A 17,736-nucleotide genomic window follows, 5' to 3' on the forward strand; every position below is an offset into this window, starting at 1 on the left:
GAATTTGTACTACAAAACATCTATTAAAAATTGTGGAAGTTTGCCATTGGCCAATGATAGGGCTATTGTAAGCAGAATGCTAGGTAATTATGTCTTGGATTCCTTCTTCTCTTAGAATTTGGAGCCAGCAGCTTTGAGAATTTATGTTGTTGTAATCCCAGTAGTTTCTCAATGTGTCAATTCTGAGAAAGTCACCAAAGGAGATGGAGCTTAAAGACATGTCTTACAAAGTATATGGGCTGGGCTCATATCAGTTGCTGTACTAAAAATCAATCAAACCATGTTATGGTTGAACACAATTTGTGAACAAGGCCTAAATCTAAAGCTAGGGCAGTGATATATGTGGAATTAGGATTGCTAGCATTGCCAGTCAACCTTGTGGTACAGATGAACAAGTATATGTTCATTTTTGCAGGATAGCATGACTGATAACCATCTGATGCATTATCTTTTACTTAGTTCAGAATGTTGAAGGGCGAATATATTTGGTTTCCCAGGAAACAGTTACCTTGGGAACTCTGCAAGCTGTACTAGAAATTGGTAGACCAGTTTTTCAACAGAACAATAGTCTGTCTGAAAAACCATCTTAGTCTTAGCTAAACTGTGCGATGACAACTCTTTCTGTCTTCTTGGATGTTCCTTTGGCCACGGCAGTAGATTTTCCCTTAGATGTCTTCAGGGAAGATCCCTCACCCCAAAAAGTGTGCCTTGGACATGCAGGTAAACCAGTTCTTGCTCAGATATGAATAACCCTGTTCGTATTGCATTCCAATTTGAAAGAAATCTCTATTGACAGACATGTATATGCTGCCCTATTAGATACCACAGTAACTAAGGTTTGTGGTTTAGTATATTGTCCAAAACTGAAGCAGCCTTATTTTGATTCTCTGGTGATTGGGAGAACAGAAGATCATAATTCTGCCTTGGGCACAAAGCCACCTGAGTGGCTTTGGAACGGTCCCTTTCTCTCAGTCCTAGGAAGAAGAAGGCAAGGGCAAACTACTTTCAAAAGTCGAGGTAATTGCCAAGGCTCAATATTGACTCACACACACTAGGATTTATAATCCACAACAAACTTTGGTGATAGGATTGAGTTTCGAGAAACCACATGGTAGACATTTCTTCAAAGCACCTGAGAGCAGGACGTAATGGGTGGGAAATTATTAGAAGATCTTTAAGAGATCCAACCTAGAATTAAGGAGAAATTTCCTGACTGTGAGAACAATTAATCAGGAGTAGCTTGCCTAAAGAAGTTGTGGTTGCTCTGTTACTGGAGGTTTTCAAGAGATTGGATGACCCCTTTGTCCTGCTCAAGCCCAGGGTTGGACCAGAAGACCTTCAAGTTTTCCAACCCTGTTATTTTATGTCCTATTTCAGATTTTTATCTCTAAACAGTACAGTCCCCTACAAATTGGAGTGTTTCCCTGGGAAATCATGTGAGAACGGCAGTCTTTCAGAATCACAATGAGTATCTGATGAATGTTTAGTTTTTAGGATAAAATAGGTATGAAGATATGGTGACAATGTTGTGCTGTAGTCCAGTGGTGGGATTCATATTTTTTTACTACCGGTTCTGTGGGTGTGGCTTGGTGGGCGTGGCAGGGGAAGGATATTTTAAAATCTCCAGTCAGAAGTGGGATTGGCCGGTTCTCTGAACTACTCAAAAATTCCGCTACCAGTTCTCCAGAACTGGTCAGAACCTGCTGAATATCACCTTTGCTGCATACAACATTAAATGCAATGAAGAAAATAATATAAAACCAACACAGAAAGCAGCAGAGTACAATGGAAAATATGAAGCACTAACAGAAATAGCAAAATGAGAGTTTCAGCTGGTAAAGACTATAACCTAGATATGAGACAGATGTCTGTAGGAAGGTCATTCAATGGCAAAGGCCCATTTTGTGATCACATGAGATTAGTATTTCTTTATTTTGAATATTATGGTCAATATCTACATTAAAATAAAGCATGTCTCCATGAAAAGGGAACTAGTGTTAAAATTCGGGGTCTAATTAACCAGGAAAGAATCTTTATCCTATGCTGTGTAGCTACAGATTGTCTTCACTTAGTGTCCGTTCAATGTTACAGCAGTCTTTATGATTCAGATTCAAAGTTCCAACTGCCATCTCCCCCATATGGTCACATGGTTGCATTGTAGATGCTTGGCAACTAGTCTGAACTTACAGCCTTTTGCAGCATCCTGCGACTGCATGACCACAATGTAATTATTTTTGCTGGAGCAGCCCACAAGCTCTTCCCTTTCACTAGGATTGCCCCTGGTGAAAGGACCGGTGGCACGGCCAAACTCTCTCCTCCCTTCATCCTATCCTGGGCATGGAGGGAGGAAGGGAGAAAGACAGGGAAGAAGGAAGGAAGGAAGGAAGGAAGGAAGGAAGGAAGGAAGGAAGGAAGGAAGGAAGGAAGGAAGGAAGGAAGGAAGGAAGGAAGGAAGGAGATGGGAATGAGAAGGAGGGAGGCAGGGAAGAAAGGAGGGAGGAGAGGAAGAAGGAAGGAAGGAAGGAAGGAAGGAAGGAAGGAAGGAAGGAAGGAAGGAAGGAAGGAAGGAAGGAAGGGAAGGGAGGGAGATTGGAATGACAGAGAGGGAGGCAGGGAAAGAGGGAGGGAAGAAGGATTAGGAATGAGAGGGAGGGAGGGTCTGAGGGAAATCCTGCCTTAGCACTTGTCCACCAGCAGCCCCGCTGCCCTTTTACCATCCCCTTTCCCCCTCTTCCTGGCAATCTCCCATCCTATCACTGAGGATACTTTGGTTGCAAAGCTGAGTCTCCTCACACGGAGAGGGAGTAGATCTCCTTCTGACCTATGCACCTTGACCTCCTGCACCCTCCATGAGCAGCCTGGCCAAGGGGAGAGAGCACAGCAGCAGCAGCCTTGAGCATGAGGTAAACACACCCAGGCACCCCCTCAGGGAAGCACCAAATTGTCCTGATGTCGAGTTAGCAGGTGCAACCTAGTCACGGCCATTTGGCTACTGGCCCTTTGAGGGCAACCATAATGCTGATGCAGCCTCAATGAAATTGAGCTTGACACTCCTGTACGACCAGAAGAAAGGAGAGACAACCAGGAGAAAATTCTAGAAGAGAGAATAAAACAATATCTGGAAAAAGCTGAATTACCTAAAGTACCTGAAACAGTGAAAATCATGTTAAATAAATGAATATCGATGATGGAATTAACAGTAGCAATAAAGAACCAAAAGAATAATAAAACACCAAGACCTGATGGGCTACTAGCAGAACTTTATAAATTTTTACAAGATACTTTAGGCCCACCAATGTTGGAAGTATGTATAACAAAGTATTGTTAGAAGCAAAGGTATAAAATTCATGGATGGAAGCAAATATTACACAAATTCCAAAAGAAGATTCAGATTTAATGCAGATAAAAAACTATAGACTATAGATTATATCTTTATTGAATGCTGATTATAAAATATTTGCTTCCATAATATCGGAGAGACTAAAAAGATTTTTGAATGAATTTATACATTCAGACCAGAATGGATTTTTTTACTTAAGAGACAGATTAAAAATAATATGAGAATGATCTTAAACACACTGGAGTACTATGAAGCACATCATGGAAAACAAATGACGTTAATTTTCTTAGATGCGCAGAAAGCATTTCATAATGTAAATTGGTAATTTATGTTGTTACAACTAAAATTTATGAACTTTGGTGAGAGATTCATCAATATGGTTAAGACAATATATCATAAACAAACAGTACAGGTCATGGTAAATTGAGATAAAACAGAGAACTTTAATATATAAAAAAAGGCACAAGACAAGGATGTCCACTATCCCCTCTACTATTCATATTGACACTGGAATTGTTAAATAAAAATATTAAACAAGACAAAGAAATTAAAGATATGGAAATAAACAAGGAAAAATATAAGCTACAGGAGTTCGTAGATTATTTGGTTTTCATTCTGGAAGATCCACAAGAAACTGGACCCAAATTAATAAAAAAAATAGAATATGGCAAGTTGTATGATTGAAAATAAAAAAAATAAAATTTTAGTTAAAATTTACAGATACACAGAAAAAAGAATTAATGAAAAGGATAGATATTTAGATAGTCAAGAAAATTAAATACCTATGGTAGGAATCCAACTAATAGCAAGATGTGCAACCATTAAAGAAGATAATTACTATAAACTGAATTACTATAAACTGACTCAACAAATTAAAGCAGACTTGATATTGTCTTTGACAGGAATAATAGCTACTATAAAAAGGAATATTTTACCGAGACTATTATATCTATTTCAAACAATATCAATAAAGCTGGCAAAATATTTTGAAAAATTAAATATAACAATATTAAGATTTATTTGGCAAGAGTTAAAAAGCAAAAAAAAAGTTTGAAAATGTTGCAAGATGCTAAAAACAGAGCGGGCTTTTGGCTACCAGATTGGGAGTTGTATTACCAGGCCTCGGTACTTACATGGGTGAAAGAATAGATTGATCTGAGACACAAAAGACTATTGACTTTGGAAGGACATCTATTACTCCAATTGGGCTGGCATGCCTTTTTATGGGGTGCAAAAAATAAGTTATATAGTTATTTCCAAAGGCATTACATTAGAAGTACTGTACATTATTATCAGTATGGGAAAAAATAAAGAACAACACTACTTTGTCTGGCTCTCCACAATGGAGGCACTGATTCACCCAAATGTAATTAATATGGAAAATATTACCAGATATGAAGATATTTTGAATGAAAAGGGCAAACATAAAACTAAGCAAGAACTGAGTAGCCCAGGGATTGACATAGCATCATGGCCACAAGTGCAGATACAATCTTGATATGAGAAGGATGCTAAAATGTATGGTTTTTATAAAGAATTAATAGAATTATATCAAATACTAACAGGGACAGATGAAAAGCTAATAAAGAAAATATATAGCTATTAAGTATCAAGATGGAAGGTGAGCAAGTCAAGGAGACAATGATAATATTTGCTAAAATGTTTGGTTATACAATAGAATTAGATAAGTGGCAGAAACTGTGGGATAGAAATTATAAATTAACGATATCAACTGCATATAAAGAAAATATTTATAAAATGTTTTATAGATGGCATTTTCTACCCTCAAGGTTGGCAAACATGTTTAACGATATGTCTGCTAAATTTTGGAAATGCCATCAGATACCTGGTTCATATCACATGTGGTAGACATGCCCAAAAGCAAAAACATATTGGACAAAAATACATACATGATTGGAAAAATTGATAAAGCAACATCTTGATTTAAAACCAGAAATGTTTTTGTTGGGCATGTTACCAAACAAGTATAACAAAGGGAATACATATTTGATTTTACATGTATTGACTGCAGCCAGAATTGTATTTGCACAATAATGGAAAAGTGAAGAGATCCCTACAGATGAAAATGTGATTTAAAATATCAGAATATGCAGAAATGGATAGATTAATACTTACAATTAAGGAAAAGGAAGAAACTGAATACATTTTGACGGGACTTATTTTATCAATAGTTAGCTGATAAAAGCAGAAGTTAGAAACATGGAACTATAAGAAAAGGAAGAATGAAAAAAGGGAGGCTTGTTAAAATGGACAAGCAAACATCAACATCATTATTATGATCATTATGATAGAATGATTATCAGTGTAATGAATATCATTGTAAACACTGATGGTTATTTCCTAAAACTATTTAACTCAGGCAAAACACTGTTTCACCAATAATGGAATTTTTATGTGTTATAAAATAAAAAAAACTTTATGCAAAAAAAGGAAGAAATTGAGCTTAACACCACTGTTCTATGGAATTCGAAAGGCTCAGGCAGTGATTCTTAGAATGAAAATAACAGCACTTTGGCTGCCACTGTTTTCATTCCTGAAGCTTTGGGTAGTTACGACTTAGGCCAGCTCTGTTGCTTTTTCCAGGATGCCACACTGATAATGCTGATGAGATCTGGATCCCACCAGTTGTGCAAAAGATTCTGTTGCAAATCCCTCAAGATCCCACCTTGGATCATGAATACATCGGAGAACTGGGCATCGTGGAGTTCACCAAAACAGCCATGGAACTGGTGATTGGCAAGAACAATCAGGCTTTCTTAGACAACAGGGTATGGGGATATTTATACAAGTATGACCATATGCCTAAGAGACGTAGATATGAAAGGAACAAATAGTTATTTTTCCTTATTAGTTACATTCAAAAGCTTGTATGGAGTCTCTGTTGGAAATGGTGCTGTAGCATCTTTTTCTTTTCAATTATGACAGCTTATTTTGTTGCCATGGCATGGGAGGAATAAATCTTTAAGGCCAATAGCAGCTTGGGAATAATCATGAAAAAATTAAACAGCTCTCTGTCCTGCACTGTTGGTCTTGTCAAAGAAAACTATGATTTGGCCCAAACGTGAGGACCCTTCCTCCAATGAAAGGAAGAAGAGATGTTTCAATCTTGCAGAGGACCTATAAGCTGACAAGCAGTCATCAACACTAATCCAATGCCTGTCGGTCCAGAATCAATTTTTAGGTTGCCTATTGAAATAGGGTAGCTAAATTCATCTTTTGCCTTTCATACTTTCTGCCTGCATTTTGGTTCTAAGCAGTGATTTATTTAACCATGACTTATTAAAGAAACCATAATTAGTTGAGTTTGCATAATATGCTTTCTGGGGAATTTCAGGACATAAAATCCATACATTTTAAAATTGTTGAAGTTGAGAAACACTGGCTATGAAAATTAATCTTTTGAAATGTTGAGCTAACAATTCTACATGATCAGTTAATAAAAACATTTCTTGCTTTTTTCTAAACAGGCAGGTGGTGTTCACACAATAGGTGGGACAGGTGCTGTGTGGATCGGAGCTGAATTTTTGCACCGTTGGTACCGAACCAACCATTCAACTCCAGCAATTATCTATATTGCCGAGCCACAACTGGGTAGCTAATATATTGTTTTGTCCTTATGTTTTGGCCTAGTCCTACAATTAAATCTTAAAGCCATTAGAAATATTTCTGGGAAGGAAAATCAGGCAGGACAAGAACAAATCAAGAGGTTGAGAGGTTATGTGGTTACCTTCATGTCCCATCTAGGGCTCAGAATATAGCAGAAACAACTTTAAGCATCTGATTAATGATGTATCTGTGTAGATCTACATATGAATGAGACTTGGGTTTATCAGGAGGGCTCAAAGTAACAATAAAATCTTCCTGTAGTGAATGTAGCAATTAAATTATGCATGCACTGGTTTAATGTGTTAGAACATTGGGAGATCGAGAACACACCTGTCACCTGTCCCCAGCCTGGGAAACCAAACCAAGCCATTTCCAATTTCATGAACAACAACAATAACGAAATGTTATAGCGAAATGTTTTCATGTTTCCTATGAAGTAGATCTCAATAGACTTAAATTGAGCTACCTGATAACTTTTAATTAAATATTGGATTTTAGACCTTCTGAAGATAAATCATACACTCAATCACTGAGTTATGAGTCACATCTCATAATTTATTATGAATGCATTGTTCTGTCCAAATTAAAAATAATGTGACACAAAATGGTCTAAAAGGTGTCCCTATTTTTTTCAGGCACTCTTGGTTGCATATTCCAAGTTGCTGGCTTTGCAGATATTTGTTCTTACCGTTACTGGGATCCCATCAAGCTGTCAGTTGACATAGACATGTTTGTGGCAGAACTGCAGGTACCAGAAAGCAACAATTTCTATCCTTGCTTACAGCAACATTCCTATAGCCCTCTGGTGTAGTGGGTAGAGCATTGGGCTAAAAGAAAATGTGTCATATAAAAAGAATCATACCTTAAGTTGCAGTTAAGAAGATATATTGCTCACAAGAATCTAGTCATTTAGCACTAAATTGGCAGTAGATGGAGTCAACTGAAGACAGGTTGGATTTAGACTATTTGTGGGAACATAATGACTCTAGGCCTGTGATGGCGAACCTATAGCACATGTGCCAGAAGTGGCACAAAGAGCCCTCTCTATGGGCACATGCGCTGTTTCCAGCTGCTTTTCTGGTTTCCAGCACATGCATGCATGCTTGCCAGCTGGCCTTTGCAGGTGCCAGAGCACTGGAAACTCAAAGATCAGCTGGCAAGTGTGCATGCGTGCACTGGCCAGCTGATCTTTGAGTTTCTGGTGCTTTGGTGCAAGCATGCGCACTGCCAGCTGGTCCAGTTTCCCGTGCTCTGGCACGCATGTTCCAGTTTGGGCACTTGGTGTAGAAAAAATTTGCCATCACTGCTCTAGGCTGATGGCCTGCTTAATTCAGCCCCTAGTCTCTGACTGCTCTTTTCCTACAAATGTAGGACAATCAGTTGCAGATCCTTGTAAACCTCTGAAACAGAATGGCTATCTATCAGATCCCTCTCACTTCAGCCACAGATGTTTTAGATGTTTAGATGTTTAGATGTTACTTCCTCTATGAAAAAATAATGCATGCTACTGATTAATTGATTATTAATCCTCTACAAAAAAAGAGAAAACAATGACTTTCAGAGCATAGTTGTGGTTCTAAGAATGTGGGAATTTGACCTATATCACATTAAATTATTATGTCAATTTTGCCACTTCAGCTAATAAGAGCTAAAAAAGATTAACAAATTCTCCATTACATACTATCTTCCAACACTTTAACAGGATATGCATGAATATGAACTTAGGAGACTTTTCAGGAGAAAAAATGAATATGTCCCCTATCATGGATCTATAATTTTGCCCCATGCTCTTATGCATCATGGAGGCAAATACTTGTGTATACTGTTTCTAGCATCTTAGAATCAACTGTACTGTTTCCAAAACTGCTAGTAATTATGCTAAACAAACCATTGGTAGATCTCTCTCTTTTTGCCTCCACTTGTGTCTTTTAAGCCTTCAGCTCTACTCCCAAAGTCCTTGCCCACCAAAAGTGATAGCTTTTGCATTGAATATTCTTGCAGAATGCCCCAGAAGGCTCCATTATATTTCTGCATGCTCCTGAAGAAATTGGCTTGAAGCCCTCTGAATGGAGAAGAGTTGCATCAATGATGAAGGCAAGTGAGGACATCAGGAGAAGTGTGACCAGACAGGTCACAATATGTAGAGAGACCCTCTATATGATATCTTGCAAAAGTGATGCATCTGTCTGTTGACACCATGCCTGTGTGGCATTAGAATCCTGTTCTTGACCCACAGTGAGTTAGCTTAGGCTGAACTGCAAGACCTGTGAAGTTTAAGAACACTTTCAATTTAATTCATCTTACACATTCTGAAACTAAAAGGTTTGTGGCATGGCAACAGTGATGATTATTTTCCATGGCTGGCATTCAAATTATAATTGAATGATTTCTATAGAAAATATGAATACACTGAACCTGAATCAAAACAATAGATACTACAGTCATCCACTTATGACCACAATGGAGCCTGCCCATTAGGATCATAAGTCATGTAAAATAATGAACACAGAAGTCATAAAGAGAACTCTGTGGCCATTAAGTAATCATCATATGCATTAAGTTAACCCATAGTTTGCTATGGGGCAATAATTTGCCAAAAGCCAGAAGGAAAGATTAGTTTTCAGCACAAATATTATAAATCATGATTACATGACCACAGGGTGCTGTAAATGGCCATAAATACAGGCTAATTACTGAGTGCCCAAAATGCAGTCCACCTGGGTGGGTAGCAATCAGAACTTCAGAATTGGGTCATTAATTTTTGGGCAGTTCATCATAATTTCGAATGATCTCTAAGCAATGGCTCATAAGTTGAAGACTACCTGTATGCAAAACATATTTCTCTCATTTCCGATGATTGAGATATCATAGAACAAAGTGACTGGGTTTATTTTCCTTTGAATGGAGTCAGAGAGAACAGTTAAGTTGCCTCTGTGTCAAATCTCGGACATTATTCATGCATTGTTTTTAGACAATGCACATACAAAATTATTAGCCTGCAAGACTTGATATACAGTACATAACTGGAGACTATCAAAGTGAATGTTAGATGTACCTTTTTTCCTTTGTCAGCCCACATCATTTCTGTACTTGATATAAACCCAAGGCTATAATATCTGCTGTCTTGCTTGCAGAAGTTCCACAGTCTCAGTGAAGAGGAATTTCTAAGCCAACATAAGGCAGCATTGAGGCCAAATTGTATTATTACATTTATTCTCCATAACAAATGAACTATATAGGATGACATCTGCTGTCTTTCCCTTCTTCTTTTCCATTGTTTTCCCAGAGAAGACATCTTTTTCCCTTTTTTGATGTCGCAGCTCAAGGATTGGCTTCGGGAGACCTGGACAGAGATGCCTGGGCAGTACGTCTCTTTGTAAACAAAGGCTTTGAGCTGTTCTGTGCTCAGTCTTTTTCTAAAACCTTTGGCTTATATGGTAAGTCTTTGCATTCTCAACCATCTTTGTCACACGTCTGGGAACTGGGACCAAGTAAACTTCATTTATGAATCCCTGCACAAATTGGGTACATGTACCTTAAAACCTGGTTTTGCAGTTGGCTTTGGGGCAATATGTAAATAATGCTTCTACATTGTAAACCACACAGAGAATGTGATAAAGAACTTTGAGGTGGTATATAAGCCTAAATGCTATTGCTATAGCACATGCACCAACTATCTTTTCTTGACTACATGACTACTGTTTCTTTTCATTAGAAGACTCCTAATTTTGGTTCTAGAAATGGTATATACCCATAAAACAGCCAGTCATAATTTGTGTACTCTTGTTTGAAGTAGTAACCATCTGCAAATCCATCATTATGTACCTTGGTGCATTGGTATTTGCAACCGGGATAAGAAGATTGTTTTCTCAGTGGCTAACATGTTTACCAGGCAAACATTTGGATTGCATTTCCTAATTTTCATCAAAATTACCTGCAAACCCATTTCTGTATTTGCTGTCGATTGTCTACACCATTTTCTGCATGATTAAATATATTTGTCATTATCATCCACTGTAATCAATACTTGTACAATCTCAAAGGTTCACTTTCACAGATACTGATAGACCTCAAAATTACTACCTAACTAAAATAGGTCTCCAAAATTTCAAGAAGAGTCCAGAATTTAAGTTTTTATCATCTGCTCTCTTCATTTAAAGAAATATAAAGATTGAATTTGAGGGCATGAAGATTGAAACCAGAGGTCTGCTGACAAGATATGATCTTTTCTGTCAAAATAGCAATGGAAATAATTGAACACCAATACATAATTAATCTAAGTGTAGATGCATTCTAGTTCTTAAAATACATGGTCTCTGAAAAGATACCAAACTGTATGTATGTCCAAACACTAGAGGTCTCTGAATACAAGAAAAAAGAAATTATGTTCTTGAATTTTCAGGACTGAAATGTTAACCTTAGAGTTTATCTATTCCTTTTTTGACAATAATCCCAGACTTCCCTTTACTACATTGATCATGGCTCAGTGTCTAGATTATTTATGGTTTAGAAAGTTTTATCCAAAGATATAAACAAGACAAAGACTGTGAGCTATGGATGCCATTCTAATGTGTCATAAATTGGGCTCTGCAAAATTGCTTTGTTACTTAATAGATTTGGAAAGCTTGTGGGTATGTCACAAACTCGTGTCGATGGGCCAGTTCTTAGACAAGAAATTATTCATTTTTTAAAATAGGACCTGCGCATCACTCTTAGTACTTCTCACATCAGTCTGGGTATAGTGTGACTTGAGCATATCCAAAGCATTGTTTCCATTTGAACTGATGTCTTTTTGGACATTGCCCAATCCTCACATCACTATATCAATTTTCCCCTCAGTGGGCAGCATAGCAAATGAAAAGGGCTGAACAATAATAAAGCCTTCATTATTCCCATTAAACAATTTTATCTTTCAAGCTATTTGGCTCAATTTCTCAATGTGACAGGAAAACAGAGGAGTTGTCCATCATAAAAAGAATGAGTCCTAAGCAAAGAGGCTGAATTAGGAAGGGAGCTGTACAGCAAAAGAATCCAACAAAGACTTAGATATAAAGAGAGATAGCCCCAGCAAAGCCAGGCAGCAATTAGATAATTCGAAGCTGTTTTTGTTGTCACATCATTTCCTAGAGATCAGGAAATCCCTGATTTGGAGCACATATTCTTGCTCCTGTCTCTTAAACGGGTTCTACTTCTATTGTGTTAAGGATAAAAATGCATGCCTATCAAAAAGCATTGCAGGAAAGGAGGAACATAGAGCATAGAATAATAGAGTTGGAAGGGACCTTAGAGGTCTTCTAGTCCAACTCCCTGCTTGAGCAGGAAGACCCTATACCATTTCATTCAAATGGTTGTCCAGTCTCTTTTTGAAAGCCCACAACCTCTGGAGACGGCCTTACAACTAGAAGTTCACCTGTCATCTCTAGTACCAGTAGGTCTCATGAAATCACAATCACCTTTCTAGATATTGATTTGTCCTGCCAATGTCTGATGGATTGAATGCCAGATAGGCTAGACCACTTTCAGGCTTGAAATTAGACAGATCCTAGACCAATTCAAAAATCTTCCTTGAACATCAGTTCACATCTCTGGCAAGAGTAATCCAATTCTGCTTCTCCTGGCATTTGTGAGGTGCGGAAGAAAGAAGAGAAAACAGTCCACTCATATTTCCTTCTGATTTGGATTCTGTTTCTGATTGGGACAATAGGAAAAGTAGACTCCTCTCCAAGACCTCATCCCTAAAATAAAGTTCTCTTCTTTTAAGTAATTGGTGAAGTCTACAGAGAGTGAATCAGAATAAGTTTCTGTATTTGATGGAATGACAAGAAACCTAATATTAAGAGGTTTGGGGGGGAGGAAGGAATATTTAGAAACAGCAAAGAAATACTGACTCAACTACAATACACTAAGTACTGCAGTGTTGTGTCTCCTTGACTATATCATGCAGATGAACGAGTGGGGAACCTCATTGTGGTGACAACAGACAATCAAACTCTGATCCGAATCCACTCACAGATAGCTCGGCTAATAACTGTGACATGGTTGGGCCCCACCAGCTTAGGGGCACGAGTGATTACAATGGTACTGAACAGCCCTGCTCATTTCTATGAATGGTAAGAAGGAAGGCAAGTAACCAAATAGTCTGAATTTATATTAGCCATGAGATCATCTCTCTGTATTACCATCTTGGGACTGTTATGATCCATCTATTATAGTAAAGTATCCAAAAATATACTTTAAGTTATACACCATTAGCTTGGTATGAGGGAAGACAAATAAAAAAGCCAATAAAGTCATTCTTCAGATGGAGGTTCTGTCATCTTTAGTGTCCTCATTTAAATAAAAGAAGAGCAAGGATTCTGGAAAACACCTGGTGAACTAGTACAGAAGTGTTAGAATAAGTCATTAGGATTGTCTTCTGGTTCCAGACAATTTAGTTTTCCCAGCTGAGTGGTTTTTAATTCAATTCTCATAATTTTCAGGATTTCTATCCTGAAATTTCTAACTGATGAGTAGAATGAAGCTTGAAGTTTTTGTTTTTTTGTTTTGTTTTGAAGTAGAGGAGACAACATAGTTACCTTGAATGGTGCTTATTAGTACAGCATGGCTCTCTGGCTATTGATGTATTTGGAAGTGGTTCGGTCACCAGGACCAGAGGTTTACTCTTCCGAGCTTTCAGACTCATGCTGGAGCCCATCTTCAAGAAACTTCTTTCTACTGGAATATGTGCTTTGGGCTATTCTGTGAGTCATATTTATGTGGTGCTTTCCTGTTGGTTGATTGGTATGATGATAGCTGGCAGTTGGCTGTTGTTTCTTTGTGCTGCCAATCAACAATCAATAACTAGGGCATACAAAACCTTTGCTAGACCAATACTTGAATACAGCTCATCTGTCTGGAATCCGCACTGTATGCCAGACATTAATACAACTGAGTGAGTCCAGAAGTATTTTATGAGAAGAGTACTACACTCCTCTGCTCGCAACAGAATACCCTATATCACCAGGCTTGAAATTTTGGGCTTGGACAATCTTGAACTACACTGCCTATGGTTGGACTTAAGCGTAATACACAAAATGATGTGCTACAATGTCCTACCAGTCAATGACTACTTCAGCTTCAACCGCAACAATACAAGAGCACAGAACAGATACAAACTCAATGTAAACCGCTCCAAACTTGATTGTAGAAAGTATGACTTCAGCAACAGAGTGGTGCACTACCAGAATGGAATGCACTACAGACTTTGTTGTTACATCCTCAAACCCCCACTCCTTTAACCTCAAACTATCCACTATTGACCTCACCCCATTCCTAAGAGGTCTGTAAGGGGCGTGCATAAGTGCACAATCATGCCTACCGTCCTGGTCCTATTGTCCCCATTTAATCGTACGTATTTCCTGTATTCTAACTCATGTTTATACTTATACCTATTATCTTGTAAGTGATTGACAAATCAAATAAATAAATAAAATAAAATAAATAACAGCCATTAAAATACCAATCAACCAATAGGAAAGCACCACATAAATATGACTCATCGAATAGCACATATTCCAGTAGAAAGAAGTTCCTCGAAGATGGACTCCAGCATGAGTGTGAAACAAGAATAAATATCTGGTCCTGGTGACCCACTGAGATTTGGTTTTGCAGTTATGTCACTATCCAATATTTACCAAGGATATGGAGGATGTACTTCAGCACATTAGGATGGCATCATGTTGGAGAAAACTAATATACCAGATCAACCAGTATCATTTTAGAACTGTTGTTTTTGGCAAGAACATAGTCTTCCCAGCCTTACTACATTAACTAAATGCTGCAATAAGAGATAAAACTTTTGATTTAATTCAGTTCTAAATAGACATGATCAGTTTGCAAACCATGGGTTTTGTTTTTTTTCCGAACTCTAACCTCCTTAGGAAACAAAGTCTTCAGGCACTAGTAAAGAGGATTATGTTGATTAGGGAAAAGTTGAAAGAGAAGTTGCGGATTCTGGGAACACCAGGTTCCTGGGAGCATCTTACAAGGCAGTCAGGAGTCCGTAGCTTTATTGGATTGAATTGTAAGTATTCAAGAAAGAGTTGTTGACAAACTCAGGATAGATCTTCCTAACCACTGACTGACCTCAACTGCTATAAGGCTTCTTTTTTCATTTCTGCATCAGAGTATGTCAAAACTATGGAACTCCTTCATACTAAACTCAATAGTAGTTAGTGGTAAAAGTGTTGCACTTGGGAGACATTTGGGCCATTCCCTATTTCTCAGTCCAAACTATAAATATCTTCCATGGACGTTGAGCTAATCAATGTTGTTCCAACCAAACCCTTGAATTCGGTATTGATCATTGATTCAATCCTTGAATTCAAGGACTGATGATAATTGGAATTTTTGTTTTGAACAATTTGATTGGGGGAAAAAATCAGCTATTGTACATTTGCAACATCCTTTCCAAATTATCACATTGATTTGAAAAGAGATATCATGCAGTTTGATTAGCAAGATTGATCTGATCTGAAAATTCAATCAAATCAGTTTTGACTTATATTTCTAAACTGAAGCTCTGCATCAAAAATTAATACTTATTTATTTTTTTATAAATTTTATTATTTAAAAAAACCCGCTTTTGGAAACAAATAGGGTTCCACATATTTCCATGTGGTTATGGTGTAATTACTCTCTCAGATAATTAGCTCTACAATAGCTGATTGCATCCAGAGGGGGATGGAGCAAGAGAAATACTCCAAAGACCCACTAAGTAAATATATACATTCAGTTTATTCATATTACATTTTGGCTACAAAAATTAGACAATCTTTGGAGGTTTCCATACCTATAGGTTGAACATCTTGTGCCATTCATGGTTTTGCAGCCCAAATCTGGCATGCCTATATTGATCCATGAATGGGCAACCTTTGAATAGCCAGCAATGGATTGAATGCAGAAAGCAAAAGCCACAGAGGGCATATGAATCATGCAAAAGACTGAGTTATGAATGTGGCTGTGGTCTGGATGCTCTCTTCTTTTATTGCTTTAATTGTTATTTTGGAATAAAAATGGAAGCCTTTCTATAAAGTATGTTATACCCACTGCAGATTTTTTATTAGTTTTCTTATGCCCCCGAATGTTGGGAATGACTGGCTGATTTTGGTAGCTGTCTGGAGAGGGCTTAGGATGTGGGCTGAAGAAGTGCCCCCAGATATCAAAATGCCTTCTCCTCCTCCATTAAATAATGGAAGGGATGATTCCTAGATATTCCAAAGGTGCTTTTTTCAAGAGGCAATTGGACTTTCTTGTTTTTCTTTGAAGATGGTTTCACTTCTCCCCCAAGAAGCTTTTTCAGCTCTGATTGCATGGTGGGGAATGGAAGGATTTATATTCCTTGGAGATAGCTGGTCATTTGCATTCTTTTAGAGAGTTGTTGAGGACACTTGGAGGATTATCCTAGGGATAAGATTCAGCAGTCCATCTGTATTTAAAAGACAAAGGCCACTCTTTTGAAGACAGCATTTTGGACAGAGAGGAACACTGGTTTGAAAGAGGGGTCAAAGAGGCCATCTATGTCAAAATTGAATAGCCCTCTCTCAAGAGAGGGGGAGGGATACAACATCATCTTTCTTCAGTCTACCACACAATCCTTTCAGCAGTTCTAAGTAGGCTCCACACTCATTTGCACTACTCAGGTAACCCTGAGGGCACAGATAAAACTCCAAATGGCTTCAATGATGCTCTAAAAGATTCAAATGACCAGTTGTCTACAAGTAATATAAATCCTTCCATTTCCCACCATCCAGTCAGACCTGAAGAAGCTTCTTGGATGAGAAGCAAAATGTCTTCAAAAAACCCCGTAAGAAATAGTTGCCTTTTGAAAAAAACACCTTTGGGACAACCATGACTGAATGACTGAGAATCTCCTTAGACAGTTTTCCTAAATGATTGCCAGTCTTCCAGTATAAAATCCACAGCCCTTCATGTGAACCAGCTGCACACATTGTTCCTATTTAAGCTAAAATTTTCTTCTTAGCTGGAGATCCATCAAAGTGAAAAGCATTTCTTTTTCCTTGCCAGCCTCCCAAGTGGAGTTCCTAGAGAAGCATAAACATATCTATCTTCTTGCTAATGGGCAGATCAACATTTGCAGCATTAACTCCAAGAATTTGGGCTACATAGCACAAAGCATCCATGAAGCCATCTTGGTCACCACCCGCCAAAATCCAAGCTATCTCTGCATAACGGCTCACCAAGAATCTGAGAAGAGTTCTGCAGATTTATCAGATTCTCCTTAAATTAAGAGTGTTCTAGTAAAACTGTATTTTAGAAATGCTTGATCTCATCAATGTATGTTTGTTTCTCAAAACTGATCATAATCATGATCTCCAGTTTCTAGATGTTGAGTCTATGTACTCAGTAATCATTAAAATGATCTCTGACATGAATCTTTGTGAGTAGAGTGCTCCTTTGAAAAGACATCAAAATCTACTTCTTCCAGTACATAACTGCTGTTTACTCTTTGTCTGGGAAACTGCTTTCTTCTCAGGCTCATATATTTGGAGTAAATGCTCTCTGACTCTCCTTCTGGTAGGACATAGTTAGTGCTAGACTTTGTCTGACTCTATACTATATCCTGTAAATCAATCTCCTTTCAGTTATAGGTAGTAAACCTACTGAATTAATCACTGCTTAGGACAGATACCTGTTCCCAGAAATACTAATATGTACACAACCTCCAACACAAAGAAGGGCAGAATTTGGAATTGAGTAATCTGGTTGAA

General features: G+C 37.8%; 1 protein-coding gene across 1 annotated transcript; it reads left to right on the top strand.

Moving 5' to 3' along the window:
* Nucleotides 1-608: 608 nt before the first annotated feature.
* On the top strand, nt 609-17,250 carry GOT1L1 (glutamic-oxaloacetic transaminase 1 like 1). Its single transcript, XM_026717246.1, has 9 exons — nt 609-720; nt 5,945-6,129; nt 6,829-6,952; nt 7,603-7,715; nt 8,969-9,061; nt 10,254-10,404; nt 12,912-13,077; nt 14,887-15,029; nt 17,033-17,250. Exons 1-9 carry the CDS (start codon nt 609-611, stop codon nt 17,248-17,250), a joined length of 1,305 nt encoding a protein of 434 aa, XP_026573031.1.
* The last annotated feature ends 486 nt before the right edge of the window (nt 17,251-17,736 follow it).

The sequence above is a fragment of the Pseudonaja textilis genome, chromosome 9 (genome assembly GCF_049901715.1).
Source record: "Pseudonaja textilis isolate UNSWEBS1 chromosome 9, rPseTex1.2, whole genome shotgun sequence".
NCBI classification, from domain to species: domain Eukaryota; kingdom Metazoa; phylum Chordata; class Lepidosauria; order Squamata; family Elapidae; genus Pseudonaja; species Pseudonaja textilis.